General features: G+C 41.1%; 1 protein-coding gene across 1 annotated transcript in view; it reads left to right on the top strand.

The window, feature by feature from the left end:
* LOC124283728 (oral-facial-digital syndrome 1 protein-like) overlaps nucleotides 1-17,967 on the top strand; it is a 45,843-nt gene that overhangs the window by 14,207 nt on the left and 13,669 nt on the right. Inside the window, 18 exon segments of the mRNA XM_046719784.1 lie at nucleotides 621-740; nucleotides 964-1,037; nucleotides 1,329-1,420; nucleotides 3,963-4,040; nucleotides 4,286-4,353; nucleotides 6,173-6,216; nucleotides 7,713-7,864; nucleotides 10,127-10,238; nucleotides 11,140-11,188; nucleotides 11,697-11,973; nucleotides 12,383-12,485; nucleotides 13,146-13,259; nucleotides 13,588-13,693; nucleotides 15,026-15,066; nucleotides 15,069-15,146; nucleotides 15,780-15,893; nucleotides 16,609-16,736; nucleotides 17,771-17,905. Of these exon segments, the coding sequence (XP_046575740.1) occupies nucleotides 621-740; nucleotides 964-1,037; nucleotides 1,329-1,420; nucleotides 3,963-4,040; nucleotides 4,286-4,353; nucleotides 6,173-6,216; nucleotides 7,713-7,864; nucleotides 10,127-10,238; nucleotides 11,140-11,188; nucleotides 11,697-11,973; nucleotides 12,383-12,485; nucleotides 13,146-13,259; nucleotides 13,588-13,693; nucleotides 15,026-15,066; nucleotides 15,069-15,146; nucleotides 15,780-15,893; nucleotides 16,609-16,736; nucleotides 17,771-17,905 (1,885 nt within the window).

Raw genomic sequence — 17,967 nt, 5'->3', positions numbered from 1 at the left:
GTGAGTTCTCCATGTTGTGCCAGGAGGGAGATTTACTTTTTCAGCTTTAGGGACCGTTCATAATTTATGGCTGGGGATGATGATGATTTTAAGGAGGGGTCACCCATTTTGTTGGAGGGGGGATCAGTTTTGTACACATTTGTAGGGGGGTCAGCAATTTTGTACATAATAATATTTAAAAATATGGAAAGGGGAGGGGGTACTTACTATGTACATATTTTATTTTATTTTATTTTTTTATTTATTTAATTTTTTGGGGGTTATTGGACAAATCTGACCAGGGATAATGTACATGCTTCTCCATAAAAGTCCCTCATCAACATTCTAGCCATAACTTATGACGGTCCCTCATATATGGACAAAAATCTGACCATGGATAATCTGCTGAAACAGGATAACATTCTGTATGTCTGTGTGGACAAATCTGACCAGGGATAATATGCTGAAGAAGGATAATATTCTATATGTCTGTGTGGACAAATCTGACCAGGGATAATGTGCTGAAACAGGATAACTGCCGCCATATAGCTGAAATATTGCTGAGTGCAGCGTAAAACAAAAGTCACTCACTCTGTATGTGTCTGTGTATTGACAGTCGATTCTGTATATTTGCCATGTAGGGAGAAGGACCTGCAAGGGGAACGTAACCGCGCCAAGGAGGATGAGATTCGACGGAGGGAGATGGAGGTGAAGAGACAGAACACAGAGTTCACACAGAGGCTCCACAACGAGATGGCACAGTATGTACCTCTTTACTTCTGCAGCACAGTTGAAAGTACTCAGGGTGGTAGTTTCCTTTCTTTCTGAAGAGCATGGGTACAACAGGTCCCTTTTGGAGTACTTTATCTAAGTATCTTTCCATATGTGAAATTGACAATGTATTATGTCTGTTGACAGTTGTGTTAATTTGGAAATTATTTCAAATGTGTCTGACAGATTGTCATGTGTGACATTTACTTGCAGGTTCAAGCTGGACACACAGGCTCGTTTCATTGACCGGACACAGAATATTGAAATCAGAGAAACTAAGGTCAAAGGTAAGACTGTTCGTTTGTATGAAGACACAATCTCTGTATATATCTGTGGTGCAAAAATAGTTTCATGTATTGAGATATTCAAATGTGTTTGATTATTTTTGTTTCCAAGAATATAGAATATCCTCAAGGCATGACCTCTTCCTTAATGTATATTCCAGTTGAAGATGTTGACCAATTGAGGATATTAAGGGTTAAATTCCTTGCCTTGAATTATCTGCAGCAACAGTGGTATGATGTCATCCTAATGGTTTAAGCTTTTAGGATTACTTTTAATGCATATTCTTCTGTCAGAGATGGAAAGGATTGTTTCGGAAGAGAAGAGTAATCTGCAGTCCTACAAGGATGATCTGAGAGACAAGACTCACAGGGTCAATGAACTGGAGGTGAGTTTCTTTTTATAATTCATAATGTAAAAGAATAAAGCTTTAGCATGCAATGAAAAATGTTAATGCGAGAGATACTTGTGCCTTTTCTAGATTTCCTAACTGAAAGCCCTTGGAAAGCAAATTAGAGGAAATCCAACCACTGATGCTTGAAAGTAGAGGAAGCCATAACCGGATGTGTTTGATGTAATGTTATGGGATCAATGCTTAAAGGTCACATGCAACCAAAAAATCAAACAATTAAAACACAGTTATCACTTATTCATGACATATAATATACATGCTGGTTATGAAAAAAACATATAAACAAAATTATAAGCGTACAATCGCAAATCAAAAGTGCAATATTGTGTACTTGGGTTTACTTCCCAAGAAACGAAGCAGCCGGGATACCGAACCCAGTCAGAGCGGGTGGGTGTGCACTCAAGTGTAACGTCTGGTTCATTTGCAGATGCCCTCAAAGCTCATTGTGTGTGTATATATAGAGATGTTGGGTTTTGTAAATACATGCTCATTTTTTGTGTATAACATTTTGCAATCAACAGACATCATAACATGTCATGTGTTCAAGCATCACACCTGCCTGTCTGTGTAATTACATAATGTGACAGAGACCGAACTCGGGCCATAAATCAATGCATTTTGTTTATGGTGTATAGGATGATTGGTGTTAAGTTCAAATTGCATGTAGTCAGCTGTGTATTGAATAGTGTTATTAACAGACAGGCAGGCAGACACACAGGTGTCAATAAAACAAGACATTGAGTTTTGTCTGTGACAACGACATATCTATATCACAGTTAGAAATTCTGTCAACGCTCAAATAATGACATTGCTTTTAAGTATCGAACTGAGAAAGTGACTCGGTAAGAAGAACGTGTGGTGAAATAGACAAATGAAATTATATAAACAGTTAATTTACTGTCATAACATATAAAAAGCTCGCACCTGTGAGATATCAACAAAACATTAGAAAAATAGCTCACACCAAAGCCTTCACCGAGCATTCACCGGACAACCCGCTTCCAAGCTGCGCGAACCTATTTCACTGCGCACATGCTATGAGCGCAGCCCAGCTGTTGAAACCAGTTTTCCCCCGAAAAGTCGGGGGAAAATTATTGAAACGTTTGAACTCCGATTTCACGTGTTTTTTTCATCGTGTTATTTTTCAACTTTATATGTTGAATTTGCATTTTTGACGATTTGTTTCGATAAGTCCATACCGAAAGGTATCAGAACCTGCAAAGTTGTGTTTTACGTTGCATGTGACCTTTAACTCACATACGCTGGCACCACTCAGTAGTCTACAGTAATGCTGGCCCAAAATGGTGTGATTGTTTGTACATTATCACAGCCCTCCTAGGAGGGTGACAACTGGAAAAAATATTACCCACTGCCACGGTAACCGCCAAGCTCTCCGCAGAGAAGCTGAAGCGCTAACAATGGTATGACATCATAATATGACGTATGCCTTGCCGGGAGTTCGAAAATCGTTCGATCAGCTGTTTTTGTGTTCACTTTGTACAGATTTATTTTACCAACTTTTACTGCTTTATTTAAGCTATTTTATACATTGAGTGGTTTGCACACTCAGCTTAAACATAATTAACAATTTGTATAGCAGTTTTATGCTTGTCAGAATATGTTTCACTGATGTTAAAAATCCAGTCGAGAGGCAGACGCCATTTTGCGTTTGCATGACATATAGTCGGTAGTGATCTTTAAAATAAAATAAATAAATAAATGATGAACGCCTCTAGCAGAGTCATCCCTCGCCTACCGGCTCGGCTAACACTGCCACAAAGAGGCATACATAAGACCGTATTACCCTCGAGAGAAGCATACAACTTATAGTGACAAGCGGTGGGCGAGCTGGCTAAGGTGCCAGGCTAGTGGTCCAACGAGGTTAAGGTGTCGGGCTCGAGCCCACCTGTGACTGGGTGTAAACACCTTGGAGTCAACTTTGTGTGCAGACTCTTTCAGTGTTGTCACAACCCCTAGTGTACAGTACACAACCCTGTGCACTTAAAAGAACCCATGAATCCGTTGGTATATGACCAGATGGTGGCCACATGAATACATGCAAACACCTAGTTGTGGGTACAGCAATGTGCAGTGAACTTGGACAAAGTACTGTGACTATGTGTCCCAGTCGACCCAGCTGTGAATGGGTACCTCGTTAGGATGAAAAGCCACAATAACTCGGTGCGCCTAGTGGCTGCAAGAGCTGTATATACTCCCCAGGGAGTTGAGATTGATGATACGATGTGCCGTTTATATTGACATCCAGTAATCGAGGGAGTAAGTACCAGTGCCTTGAGCATGCACTTCAGTTGCCTGGATATGTGCTATATAAATATCCCATAATAATCTCATCGTACAGACCCAAGTATTAATATGTGTTGCAAAATATCTCATGGTAGTACAGACCCAAGTATCGACATATGTTGCAATAAAAATGGTCCAGATTATTCAGCATCACAAAAGGAGATAGTAAGATAGCCGGAAAGAGGGGCATTCAGTTGTTCACATTATATTTCAGACACTCCTTCAGGAATCCCGACACTCAGAAGTATCAGCCACCAGGCAGAATGAATACATCAACTCCAAACTCCGAGATGTAAGTGCAGATTATATTCTGAATTTATGATTTTAGATGTTCATTGTCTTTAAGGGCATACAGCCTATGATGCAAAGGTTTATTATAATGTATTACTTGGGACACATTGGTTTACGTGGTGTATGATGGTATAAAATCATCCATGTCACCAAGTGTTTGAATTGTAATATCTGGTGAGATATATGGCAATATTTGTGTACTGATGTTTACATTTTAGATTTTGAGATTGTGTTGTTCCTTTACAGATGGCTGATTACAAGACTGTCAAAGAACACAATTCTGTTCTTCGTAATGAAATGGAGACACTCAGGACGTAAGTATATCCAATACATGGATCGAAACTGTTCATTGGGTGTATATATATTCTCAAATTTCTATCCGATAGCGTCCTCCTTTTACATAATCATAATACTCACACTTTATAGGGACTGTTAATGATGGTCAGTATTATATTATTTGTAAATGATGTGCCTAGGTGACCTAGTCATCTAAGGCCCAATAATTCTCCATGATGTGCCTAGGTGACCTAGTCATCTAAGGCCCTCCAATTCTCCAAGATGTGCCTAGGTTGCCTAGTCATCTAAGGCCAAACAATTCTCCATGATGTGCCTAGGTGACCTAGTCATCTAAGGCCCTCCAATTCTCCATGATGTGCCTAGGTGACCTAGTCATCTAAGGCCCTCCAATTCTCCATGATGTGCCTAGGTGACCTAGTCATCTAAGGCCAAACAATTCTCCATGATGTGCCTAGGTGACCTAGTCATCTAAGGCCCAACAATTCTCCATGATGTGCCTAGGTGACCTAGTCATCTAAGGCCCTCCAATTCTCCAAGATGTGCCTAGGTTGCCTAGTCATCTAAGGCCAAACAATTCTCCATGATGTGCCTAGGTGACCTAGTCATCTAAGGCCCTACAATTCTCCATGATGTGCCTAGGTGACCTTGTCATCTAAGGCCCAACAATTCTCCATGATGTGCCTGTGTGACCTAGTCATCTAAGGCCCTCCAATTCTCCATGATGTGACTAGGTGACCTTGTCATCTAAGACCCTCCAATTATCCATGATGTGGGGGCCGTGGGGTAGCCTAGTGGTTAAAGCGTTGGCTCGTCACGCCATAAACCCAGGCTCGAATCCCCACATGGGTACAATGTGTGAAGCCCATTTCTGGTGTCCCCCTCCATGATGTTGCTGGAATATTGCTAAAAGCGGCGTAAAACCAAAACTCAGTCAGTCAGTCCATGATGTGGCTAGGTCGCCTAGTCATCTAAGGCCAAACAATTCTCCATGATGTGCCTAGGTGACCTAGTCATCTAAGGCCCTCCAATTCTCCATGATGTGCCTAGGTGACCTAGTCATCTAAGGCCCTCCAATTCTCCATGATGTGCCTAGGTGACCTTGTCATCTAAGGCCCAACAATTCTCCATGATGTGCCTTGGTGACCTTGTCATCTAAGGCCCAACAATTCTCCATGATGTGCCTAGGTGACCTTGTCATCTAAGGCCCTCCAATTCTCCATGATGTGCCTGTGTGACCTAGTCATCTAAGGCCCAACAATTCTCCATGATGTGTCTAGGTGACCTAGTCATCTAAGGCCCTCCAATTCTCCATGATGTGCCTGTGTGACCTAGTCATCTAAGGCCCAACAATTCTCCATGATGTGCCTAGGTGACCTTGTCATCTAAGGCCCTCCAATTCTCCCTGATGTGCCTGGGTGACCTAGTCATCTAAGGCCCTCCAATTCTCCATGATGTGTCTAGGTGACCTAGTCATCTAAGGCCCTCCACTCTCCCCTGATGTGCCTAGGGTGACCTTGTCATCTAAGGCCCTCCACTTCTCCATGATGTGTCTAGGTGACCTAGTCATCTAAGGCCCTCCAATTCTCCATGCACAGTTGTGTCCCTCAAGCATCAAAGAAACCTGTGCCCATTGGTTCAAATCCCTGTTTTCCCAGATTGTTTTTAGCATTGTCAGCAATATAGGTTTCACAAAATGGTAAAGATCTGCTTCACAGGGGTTCCCCTAAGGTTACATGCCTATATATAATTGAAATACTGCCTATGATACTGAAATGCATTGAACAGAACAAAAATGTAGTCCAATTCTGTTTCTGTCAGTTAATATTTCTATTTCAGGAGATTGTCTGAAGTTCTCACCATGAACGAAAGAGAAAGGGGAAGTAAGTTGACATTACTGTGTTTTGCATTAAGAGTTATCACACAAATGACATGCTGTACTATAGTGTGTTATGTAATTAGTTTTTGTAATTGGGATACTTATTTTCAGACTGATACTTCAGGGTTTGTAATGAGCACAATTACTAGTAACACCAAGGAAGTGCAAGTTACATGTCTTCGTTGACTACCACCTTTACCATGTGGTAGACTGCATCTCTGTTGCAGATCGTTATTGCATACAAATGAAAATTACAACTAATTACTGACCCTGATTTGACACTTGGAATCTGCACCACTGCCGGGTTGTTTTGACTGCACATGAAATTCTCCATGATGTGCCTAGGTGACCTTGTCATCTAAGGCCCTCCAATTCTCCATGATGTGCCTAGGTGACCTTGTCATCTAAGGCCCTCCAATTCTCCCTGATGTGCCTAGGTGACCTTGTCATCTAAGGCCCTCCAATTCTCCATGATGTGCCTAGGTGACCTAGTCATCTAAGGCCCTCCAATTCTCCCTGATGTGCCTAGGTGACCTAGTCATCTAAGGCCCTCCAATTCTCCCTGATGTGCCTAGGTGACCTTGTCATCTAAGGCCCTCCAATTCTCCATGATGTGTCTAGGTGACCTAGTCATCTAAGGCCCTCCAATTCTCCATGCACAGTTGTGTCCCTCAAGCATCAAAGAAACCTGTGCCCATTGGTTCAAATCCCTGTTTTCCCAGATTGTTTTTAGCATTGTCAGCAATATAGGTTTCACAAAATGGTAAAGATCTGCTTCACAGGGGTTCCCCTAAGGTTACATGCCTATATATAATTGAAATACTGCCTATGATACTGAAATGCATTGAACAGAACAAAAATGTAGTCCAATTCTGTTTCTGTCAGTTAATATTTCTATTTCAGGAGATTGTCTGAAGTTCTCACCATGAACGAAAGAGAAAGGGGAAGTAAGTTGACATTACTGTGTTTTGCATTAAGAGTTATCACACAAATGACATGCTGTACTATAGTGTGTTATGTAATTAGTTTTTGTAATTGGGATACTTATTTTCAGACTGATACTTCAGGGTTTGTAATGAGCACAATTACTAGTAACACCAAGGAAGTGCAAGTTACATGTCTTCGTTGACTACCACCTTTACCATGTGGTAGACTGCATCTCTGTTGCAGATCGTTATTGCATACAAATGAAAATTACAACTAATTACTGATTTGACACTTGGAGTCTGCAGTTAAAGGGGTGTTTTGACTACACATAGCAGCCTTGCTGGAAAACAAAAATCAGGTGTCTAATCTACTTTAAGATTCTTCAGGAGCAGTCACTTTGAGTACAACCTGATATGTTTTGACTTTACTCTGTCATGTTTTTGTAATGAATAGAAATGGCAATGCATTGTTAGCACTGCATCAATCAGTTTAGTTGTGTGAGAAAGGTAGAACCTGCAGACTTGTAGTCATCTTGTCATGAGGACCTTGCATGATGTTTATGTTGATTTTCAGGACAAGAAGAGCTGTTCCGAGAGCTCCGACGTCCAAGTCCCGAGACGCTGCTGATGCAGAGGGACTTGGAACGGGCTCGGGAGAACCTTCGACAGGAACAGGTGTTGTTTGAACAACAGAAACAGCAACTTGAGACACGGTTGAAGGATGAGGTATGTTACATTGTTGATGTGGTATGCCTTTTCATGGAGGAAGACCCTCGAGTATGCTTTATTGTGTTTCATGGGGAATATGTTTTCCGACAGTGTTTTCTGGTTGTTATTTCTATTAGCTGTTTATATTGGTCATTTCCTGCATTAGGGATCTGTGGTTTCTGGATTATTGCAGATGCAGTTGTTGGTGTGGGTGAAGTTGTGGTGATGAGTGCTGTTGTGATTGGTGTTGATGTAGAGGTAGATATGGTTGTTGATGTATGTATGAATGTAATATGAGAGTGTAGTGTTGATGTGGTTCTGGATGTTGATGTTGTGGATGTTGATGTGGTTCTGGATGTTGATGTTGTGGGTGTTGATGTGGTTCTGAATGTTGATGTTGTGGGTGTTGATGTGGTTCTGGATGTTGATGTTGTGGGTGTTGATGTGGTTCTTGATGTTGATGTTGTGGGTGTTGATGTGGTTCTTGATATTGATGTTGTGGGTGTTGATGTGGTTCTTGATGTTGATGTTGTGGGTGTTGATGTGGTTCTTGATGTTGATGTTGTGGGTGTTGATGTGGTTCTTGATGTTGATGTTGTGGGTGTTGATGTGGTTCTTGATGTTGATGTTGTGGGTGTTGATGTGGTTCTGAATGTTGATGTTGTGGGTGTTGATGTGGTTCTTGATATTGATGTTGTGGGTGTTGATGTGGTTCTTGATATTGATGTTGTGGGTGTTGATGTGGTTCTTGATGTTGATGTTGTGGGTGTTGATGTGGTTCTTGATGTTGATGTTGTGGGTGTTGATGTGGTTCTGAATGTTGATGTTGTGGGTGTTGATGTGGTTCTTGATGTTGATGTTGTGGGTGTTGATGTGGTTTTGATGTTGATGTTGTGGATGTTGATGTGGTTCTGGATGTTGATGTTGTGGGTGTTGATGTGGTTCTTGATGTTGATGTTGTGGGTGTTGATGTGGTTCTTGATGTTGATGTTGTGGGTGTTGATGTGGTTCTTGATATTGATGTTGTGGGTGTTGATGTGGTTCTTGATGTTGATGTGGGTGTTGATGCAGTTCTTGATATTGATGTTGTGGGTGTTGATGTGGTTCTTGATGTTGATGTTGTGGGTGTTGATGTGGTTCTTGATGTTGATGTTGTGGGTGTTGATGTGGTTCTTGATATTGATGTTGTGGGTGTTGATGTGGTTCTTGATGTTGATGTGGGTGTTGATGCAGTTCTTGATATTGATGTTGTGGGTGTTGATGCAGTTCTTGATGTTGATGTTGTGGGTGTTGATGTGTTGATGTTGATGTTGTGGGTGTTGATGTGGTTCTGATGTTGTGGGTGTTGATGTGGTTCTTGATGTTGATGTTGTGGGTGTTGATGTGGTTCTTGATGTTGATGTTGTGGGTGTTGATGTGGTTCTTGATGTTGATGTGGATGTTGATGCAGTTCTTGATATTGATGTTGTGGGTGTTGATGTGGTTCTTGATGTTGATGTTGTGGGTGTTGATGTGGTTCTTGATGTTGATGTTGTGGGTGTTGATGTGGTTCTTGATGTTGATGTTGTGGGTGTTGATGTGGTTCTTGATGTTGATGTTGTGGGTGTTGATGCAGTTCTTGATATTGATGTTGTGGGTGTTGATGCGGTTCTTGATATTGATGTTGTGGGTGTTGATGTGGTTCTTGATATTGATGTTGTGGGTGTTGATGTGGTTCTTGATGTTGATGTTGTGGGTGTTGATGTGGTTCTTGATGTTGATGTTGTGGATGTTGATGTGGTTGTGGATGCTGATGTTGTGGGTGTTGATGTTGTTGGTGATGATGTACTTCTTGATGTCTATGTAGTTGTTGATTTCAGTGAAGTTGTTAGTGTTCATGTAGTTGTGATATGGTTTTGGATGTTGATGTTGTTGGTGTTGATGTGGTTTGGGATGTTGATGCTGTGGGTGTTGATGTAGTTGTGATGTGGTTTTGGATGTTGATGCTGTGGGGTGATGTGGTTTTGGATGTTGATGTTGTTGGTGTTGATGGGGTTCTGGAAGTTGATGTTGTGGGTGTTGATGTAGTATTGATGTTGTTTTGGATGTTGATGTTGTGGGTGTTGATGTAGTTGTGATGTGGTTTTGGATGTTGATGTTGTTGGTGTTGATATAGTTGTGTAGTTGTTTTTTATGTTGATGCTGTGGGTATTGATGTACTTCTAGATGTTGATGTAGTTGTGGATTCGAGTGAAGTTGTTGTTGGAGGCTGTGGAGGCTGATGTATTTGGTTGTCTTCAGATTGACCGGAACCGAGAGCTGGTCCGACACTACGAGGAGCAGACACTACAGATGAAGGAGATGAACAGAGAGGTGATTGACCTACGCCAGCATCTCGCCATGACACACCAGGGTAGGTCAGGATACATGGATCATGCATTTCAAAGCACTTCTTTACAATGTTAACATTTTTTATCTTGCCTCACACATAAATGTCATTTTCTGATTGGCTGAGCGCTCTTCTATTATTTTCAATTTACCCTGCTTACAAGCGATTAACATTTTCTATATACCCCGCTGGGAATGCCAAACTCATTTGGTACTTTGTAGCAGTAATTCTTTATCTCGAATAATATTGAATCACGTATGATGTACGGAAATTACCGATGTTTTGCAAATGCAAATCGATGAAAGGGAGATAACTCTAAATTTGTTTTTCTTGTCGTCTTGTCGTCTGGTACTCCATACTATTATCCGATACCCGTCCTTCAAACAGTTCAAAATTACCATTGAGGTGTTCGGTAAGATAAATACGTTGTTCACTGGTCCCTCAGGACCCATGGGTTGATGTACCCTCGATGTTTCTTTATGTTCCCCTCTCCCTTCGGGCTCAGGGAACATAAACAAACATCGAGGGTACACCAGCCCATGTCCCCCTTGAGACCAGTGAACAATGTATAATGTCAGTTTTATTAAGTTCCAATTTGTAGCAAACTTGAAGCAATGAGACATGGTTAAGAATTATGGCCCTAAAATGCCACAATCAGTCAGTGAGGACAACCTTGACTGGAATTTTGCTTGCCATCACCACAGTATGATAGAGCTGGGTTTGCATGATTTTCACAGGCAGAGTTTGTGAGGAAGAGTAATTGTGTAAGTGTGGAAAAAGTGTAAAAATCTGACGGAGCCACAGATCATTTGAAGAAACAGCATTGTCTTTGTAATGCTGTACAGCCAAGTTCTTTGTGTGTCCTCCTGTAGCATTTTCATTTATGTACTCTTCATCTCTTATGTTGTTTATTTCAACTCCACAGCTCTCAACAATGAGGTGTACAGAAAGCCGCACACAGAGGAAGGTGGAGTGTAAGTCTGCATAGCTTCGTGTATGATATGTGGGTCTTAGGGGCCATAGTTTGCTGGGCAGAGTTGTGTCCCCTTGGAATTCCAGGAATCTATTGTTCCTAATTTAATCAGGTCAGGCTCGCTGACTTGGTTGACACATATCATCATATCCCAATTGCGTAGATTGATGGTTGTGATGTTGATCACTGGATTGCCTGGTCCAGACTTGATTATTTAATGATCACCACCATATAACTGGAATATTGCTAAGTGTGGCATTAAAACAAACACAGCACTCTGATCCACTCAGTGACCAAAACATGAGCATAAAGATATCTAAACTGTTCTACTTGTGTGAAGCAGGCAATTCTTACTGTTTTCAAGCCACATTGTAAATATCATGTAGTGATGCAGAAATAATTTTTACAAACATTTATGGAGATTTATTTGCGATGGATGCAAGACAAAATCAAACTTCAACTTTAAGTCAGACATACATCAATAAACTGTCATGTTTTCATGATTTCAGACTTCCAAGTGCATCTCACATATCAGTAGGCCAGGAATCAAGACTTCGAGACACGTCTAATGTACGACTGTCGAGTAGTTTAGGTCGTCTCTCCAGCAGTCAAGGTCATCCTGGTCGATATGACGCCCGGGATGTGTACAATGATATTGATGTTGACCTTGACTTTGGTGGTGGTCGTCATGGAGAGATATCCGAGGAGGAGGTGTCGTCAGCAGCATCAGCTGATGTTGTAGCGGAGGCTAAGTATCGACTAAAGAGTCTGGAGAAGGAAGCTCAGGTGAGAGACAGTTCTCGGGTTCCTCATAAAAGACAGGTGTGAGCTGTTTGGAATAAAAACAGGGGAAATAAACTTGTTGCTTGGGAGGATCTCTTAGAAATGTGGATTTTCAGTTTCTAGTACAAAAACCGCCTTTCGCATGTTGGACAAAGTCACTGCTCCAGTAGCATTTGATTCATTCCTGGCCTTCTTTTCTGCTTCGAGAGTAACTTAATACAAGCATAATAAGTGTAAATACTGGTTATGTCTTTCTTTATAAGATTTTCCTCTTCTTTGTCAGCAAGAAGTGATGAAACATGCAAAACAGCCTGATATTAATTCCTAAACAAAGTTATGGAAATTGAAAAGCAGAGGTCTTAGTAACTGATAATGGGTGGAGATTCATGTGGTGTATCCTGTATTGTTACAGAATTTAGAGCGAGCATATACCGACTTCCACTACCAGATGACCAACGTAGCTTCTGTCCCGGACAGACTGTCCCCCACACGGGTCAGCCAGGGAGCATCCCGAGGTAGGAGACACTGTCACACGGCAGCAGCAATAATGGTGATTGATTGATTGATTGATTGAGTAATATTACAGCTGTATGGCAGCTGTAAATACCTGAGTCTGGACCAGAGAATCCAGTGATCAACATCATGAACATCGATCTGTGCAGTTGGGATACAATGACATGTGTCAACCAAGTCAGCTAGCCTGACCATTCGATCCTGTTAGTCGCCTCTTACAATAAGCGTGGGTTGCTAAAGAAAAATCTAACCCGGATCTTCATGGGTCGGAGATTTAATTAATGATGTTACATTGTCTGTAAAGAACATATCTGATGTCATCACCAGACTGGTAAGATCATAGAACATGGTAACAATGGTAAAATTATGAAACACTTTCGGAAAATAATTGTGCTGATTTCCTGTTAATTTGCATTTAATATCGCTTTTGGTTTCGTTGGGCGGTGAGGTAGCCTAGTGGTTGATGGGTTCCCTTGTCATGTGAAAGGTCCCCTTATGGATAAAATAAGTGAATCTGATTTCAGGTGTCACCTGCCTGGATTTTAGTGGAATATTGCGACAGAGTAATATAATAATCAGTCACTTACACTTCAGATTTTGGAAATGATTGATCAGATTTGAGTATGTTCTTAAGTCTCTACAGCATCCTCTCTGTTGCCTAGGTTCCCATCATGCTGAGTCCCCTGCTCAGAGTCCCATCATGCAAATTCGACCCATGTCTTCCACTCCATACCAGCAGGCCAGCAAGAAGTCGTCATCGGCTGAATATGACAATGGTAACTGCACTTAAACTAAAAGTACCTTTCTGTTTCTATAATAAGCATAAAACATAACTCTTTCTGTTGTATTTGCTTTTGTTTAGTGGTGATCCCAAAATAGTTTCAAAGCTTCAACGATTAAACTGCAAGTTCAACGATTAAACTCCTAGTTTCTACACGCAACATGAAGCACGACTACCATGATCTACCTTGTCATGACTCTTATCCTCACAGAACTTGTTCCTAGTTAGGATAGAAAACAGAGACACACTGAACTGAAAAATACATGTAAAACAATGCATAAATTTCTGAGTTTTTCAGTCATGCATTCATGTTGTATTTGCAGATAGTTTTGAGGAGTTGAGTGTAGGTCGAGACAAGGGCCGGGGATCGGTGGAGCCTGTGCCGAGGTTCGACATCTCCAACATGTCTGATGATGGGCAAGACAAGGGGTAGGTGGGGACAGGCTTACTTTGACTTATGAACAATGTGTTCTGCTGATGTGCTGTTAAAAATCACACAGAGCTGGAACTTATTTTGTTTTGTGTGAAAGGTGGTGAATTTAAGTCAATTTTCTCATTAGTCCAAATAAAACCATCTTTAATTTAGTTCTTGTCAAATCAGACCAAGAGTAAAGGTAATCCCAGTGGATTGAGGTGTTTGCTCAAGCTGCTGTAAACTTGAATTCCAACTCAGGTACAGTTTTGTTGCTGTCCGTTGTCATGGCGTTTCTGCAATACTTGATCAGGTGTCATGACCTTGCTAGCATGTAAAAGGTAGGCTGAAGTTCCACAGTGCTGTTACATAACTCCAACACTAACAATCTTTATGATCTTACCCATTATGGATGTCTATTTCCAGAAGCCTTTGCACTGTATACATGTGAACAATGAAATGGCCAACACAACCTGCTCAGATTAGGAATTGAACAAAACTTTCTGAAATTGTTTAAAGTGATTGTATACAGTTAACTACGGTTATAACAAATTCAAAGGAACCAACAATATTATTTCATTTGTACCTGCAGTTTGTTGTGCACATTTTGATGGAAGTATACCGCAAGTGGGAGGGACAGTTCGCAATATCTGTCTGTTCACTATGAGCGTGTTTGTTATAAACATAGTTTACTGTATGTTCAGATGAATGATAGCTTAACATTGTTCATTTTAACAGTTGCATCAGGGGTGGAAATAACTTTAAAATTGCTAGTGTACTCTGGTACAGTATCACATGTAAACTCACTTGCCCCGATAAGTTTTCCACTATACCGGCCGTCGTCTTGTTGATTTCTTAAATAAACAACATAATTAACATTAGAAAGTCAACTGGACACCGATACTGTGTGATATACAAATTGGCTTGCCCGACAGAAAAAAACACTGGACTCGGACGTCGGGCAATGTGTTATTTCCACCCCTGTGCATCTCTGGGACTGTAACACAACAACATAACCACATTGTAGTTTGAAGAATGAACCTTTTCACTCCCCTTAGCCTATTGTACGTATTCAATAATGTCGGAAGTCAAAATTTCAAGTGTAACTCCGCAAAAATCTCCACGTTAGCCATTTGTGTATGTCTGGTAACTGTTACATTTATGTTTCAAAGTTTTATGCAACTTTCCCATAAGTTTGACATTTCAAGTGGTACAATGAAAGATCTTTTTGTGAATTACCCTTTTGGAGAAAAGGCTCTTTAACATAACAAATATGACTTGTTAAATATGGAGCTGTTTAGGATGATGTGAGATTGATGTGTTGAAGGGAGACAACTCTGTATTTTCAGAAAGGAGATGCGAGTGAAGCACCGTCCGATCACAGTATCAGACCTGAGGCGAGACCAGGGTCTCCTGGCATCATGGTGGTAGCTGCATCTGAGTCAAGCGATGGACATAGTCCGGGTGATGGTGAGTGATTCACAGTACTCAGTCCTTAGCCTGTCACCTGCAGTTTAAGCTATTTGACAAAGTTGGCCTAAACTCATCACATGCAGTCTTAGCTATTTCATGGTGTTGTTCTTAACCTGTCACCAACGCCTTGAGCATGTAGTAGGTGTGCGGATATGTGTCCTATATAAATATCTTATAATAAAAAAAGAAAAAAAAATATTAACATGTAGTCTATGCTATTTCACAAAATATACTGTGCGCTACTTTTAGATGAATAACTTTGCAGATATAAACAGAGACCCTTGAAGTATTGTAGTTCCAACACAGTTGCCTGTCAATCGTGGCTGGTAAAATGAGCTGTATGGAGTTTAAACCTCTGAATGTTTTGGGAGGTGGGGTAGCCGAGTGGTTAAAGCATTCGCTCATCACGCCGAAGACCTGGGTTCGATTCCCCACATGGGTAGAATGTGTGAAGCCCATTTCTGGTGTCCCCTGCCGTGATATTGCTGGAATATTGCTAAAAGCGGCGTAAAACTAAACTCACTCACTCACTCTGAATGTTTTTAACTGACATCTTGCCAAAGTCTAAACCCACCAGTTCGTATTGATCATCCATAAGCTAGTTCTTCAAGCCATTCTTGATTTTCCCAGACCGTTTACACCGAGTTGAAACACAGGGTGAACGTCATCAGAGGGAGGATCTAACAACACCAGTTCTTCCTCCCCCAAGTCTTCCTCCAGTCTCCCTGGACGCTGCATGGAAAGGTAGGTAACTCCTGACACTTTCAGACAAGACAGAATGTCACTTGTTGGAAAGTCCCCAAAGTTCCTGAATAATTCATCCAAATCAGATCAAGAGATAATCATCACATATATAAATGCCAAAATTTATAGAAGCCAATTCCTATTGATAAGTATGATGAAATAAAGAACTGCCCAGACTGCTTAGTGAAACAGGGGCCCCAAAGCCTAGTGGTAGAATAGTCTGGCTCGTCAGTCTGAAGACCAGGGTTCGATTCCCCATGGTGCACAATGTGTTAACCAGCCATTTCTATTATCCCCAGCCAGGATATTGCTGGAATATTGCTAAAAGCAGGGGTGGAAAAACTAAAAATTCTAGTCAGTCAGTCAGTAAATCTTGCCCTGAAAACATTTTCCACTCAAAATAAACTCTGTAGAATAGTCTGAAATCAGGGATATCATTCAGTGCAATATTGGAACACCAGCAAACACCAGCAATTCTATTATCACCCAATCAGGAAAAAGTCCATTAGTGGAAGAGGCCTTATAATGTTTTGGGCTTAGTGAAGACATGAATGTAAAAATATTTCCCTGGTTAACCAGTCTAATGCTACAAAATCACCTGTAGTATATTTATAGGACCTGATTATTGAACCCTATACTTTTGTGTGGAGTCCAGTGTGTTCACATATAGGGTTTATGTTAAGAATATGTTACTTCATAAGCCTCGTGTCCCTAGGTGGGGAGGTAGATTTAGAGGAAGAGCGGAGGAAGTTGGAGGAGGAGCATGAACGTCGTGATGAAGAGAGACGCAGGATAGAAGAAGAAGCTTTTGAAAAGGAACAAGAAGAACTCGATCGACTAGAAGTAGGTTTCTTATTCCCAAAATGAGTGCTGATGCAGTGTCAAGTAATACTCACTCACTCACTCACTCACTCACTCCTCCTCCTCCTTTGACTCACTCACTCATCTTGAAGCAAAATGAAATTCCATCATCTTCATTAGAGGCGTCACAATTGCCAGGGAGTCTCTGTTTTATTTAATGTGAAAGGGCAGAGAATCTTGAATGAGGACAGGCCCCCAGTAACCTAAACTGTCTGTAGGAGTCAACTATGTGAATAGAGTGGTCAGGATTGGTGACATGGTTTATTCCATCTTATCATACCTTGATGGCATGGATTGTTGCTCCTAATGTTAATCACTGGATTGTCTGGTCAGGATTGGTGACATGGTTTATTCCATCTTATCATACCTTGATGGCATGGATTGTTGCTCCTAATGTTAATCACTGGATGTTAATCACTGGATTGTCTGGTCAGGATTGGTGACATGGTTTATTCCATCTTATCATACCTTGATGGCATGGATTGTTACTCATAATGTTAATCACTGGATTGTCTGGTCAGGATTGGTGACATGGTTTATTCCATCTTATCATACCTTGATGGCATGGATTGTTACTCATAATGTTAATCACTGGATTGTCTGGTCAGGATTGGTGACATGGTTTATTCCATCTTATCATACCTTGATGGCATGGATTGTTACTCATAATGTTAATCACTGGATTGTCTGGTCAGGATTGGTGACATGGTTTATTCCATCTTATCATACCTTGATGGCATGGATTGTTACTCATAATGTTAATCACTGGATTGTCTGGTCAGGATTGGTGACATGGTTTATTCCATCTTATCATACCTTGATGGCATGGATTGTTACTCATAATGTTAATCACTGGATTGTCTGGTCAGGATTGGTGACATGGTTTATTCCATCTCATCATACCTTGATGGCATGAATTGTTACTCATAACGTTAATCACTGGATTGTCTGGTCAGGATTGGGTTATTTAGAGGCTGCTGTTATAAAGTGATGGAGTTCTTCATTGGTTGCTTCAGGGGCGAGATCCACCCAAGGCACACAGTAGTGCAGGAAGAGGAGAGACGCAGGAGAAGTCAGATGATGACGGGATAGACCCAGTGATGAAGCAGTACATGGCCATGGTGCAGAAAAACAAGGAACATGAGAAACAGGTGAGTGATGAGTAACAGGTTCTTGATGGGAAACATAGGGTTGATAAGCAGTGAATAGGAAT

The sequence above is a fragment of the Haliotis rubra genome, unplaced genomic scaffold (assembly GCF_003918875.1).
Source record: "Haliotis rubra isolate DU_JTF1 unplaced genomic scaffold, ASM391887v1 Scf1, whole genome shotgun sequence".
Classification (NCBI taxonomy): domain Eukaryota; kingdom Metazoa; phylum Mollusca; class Gastropoda; order Lepetellida; family Haliotidae; genus Haliotis; species Haliotis rubra.
The sequence above is the reverse complement of the archived record's forward strand: the minus strand, read 5'-3'. Positions and strand labels throughout refer to the sequence as shown.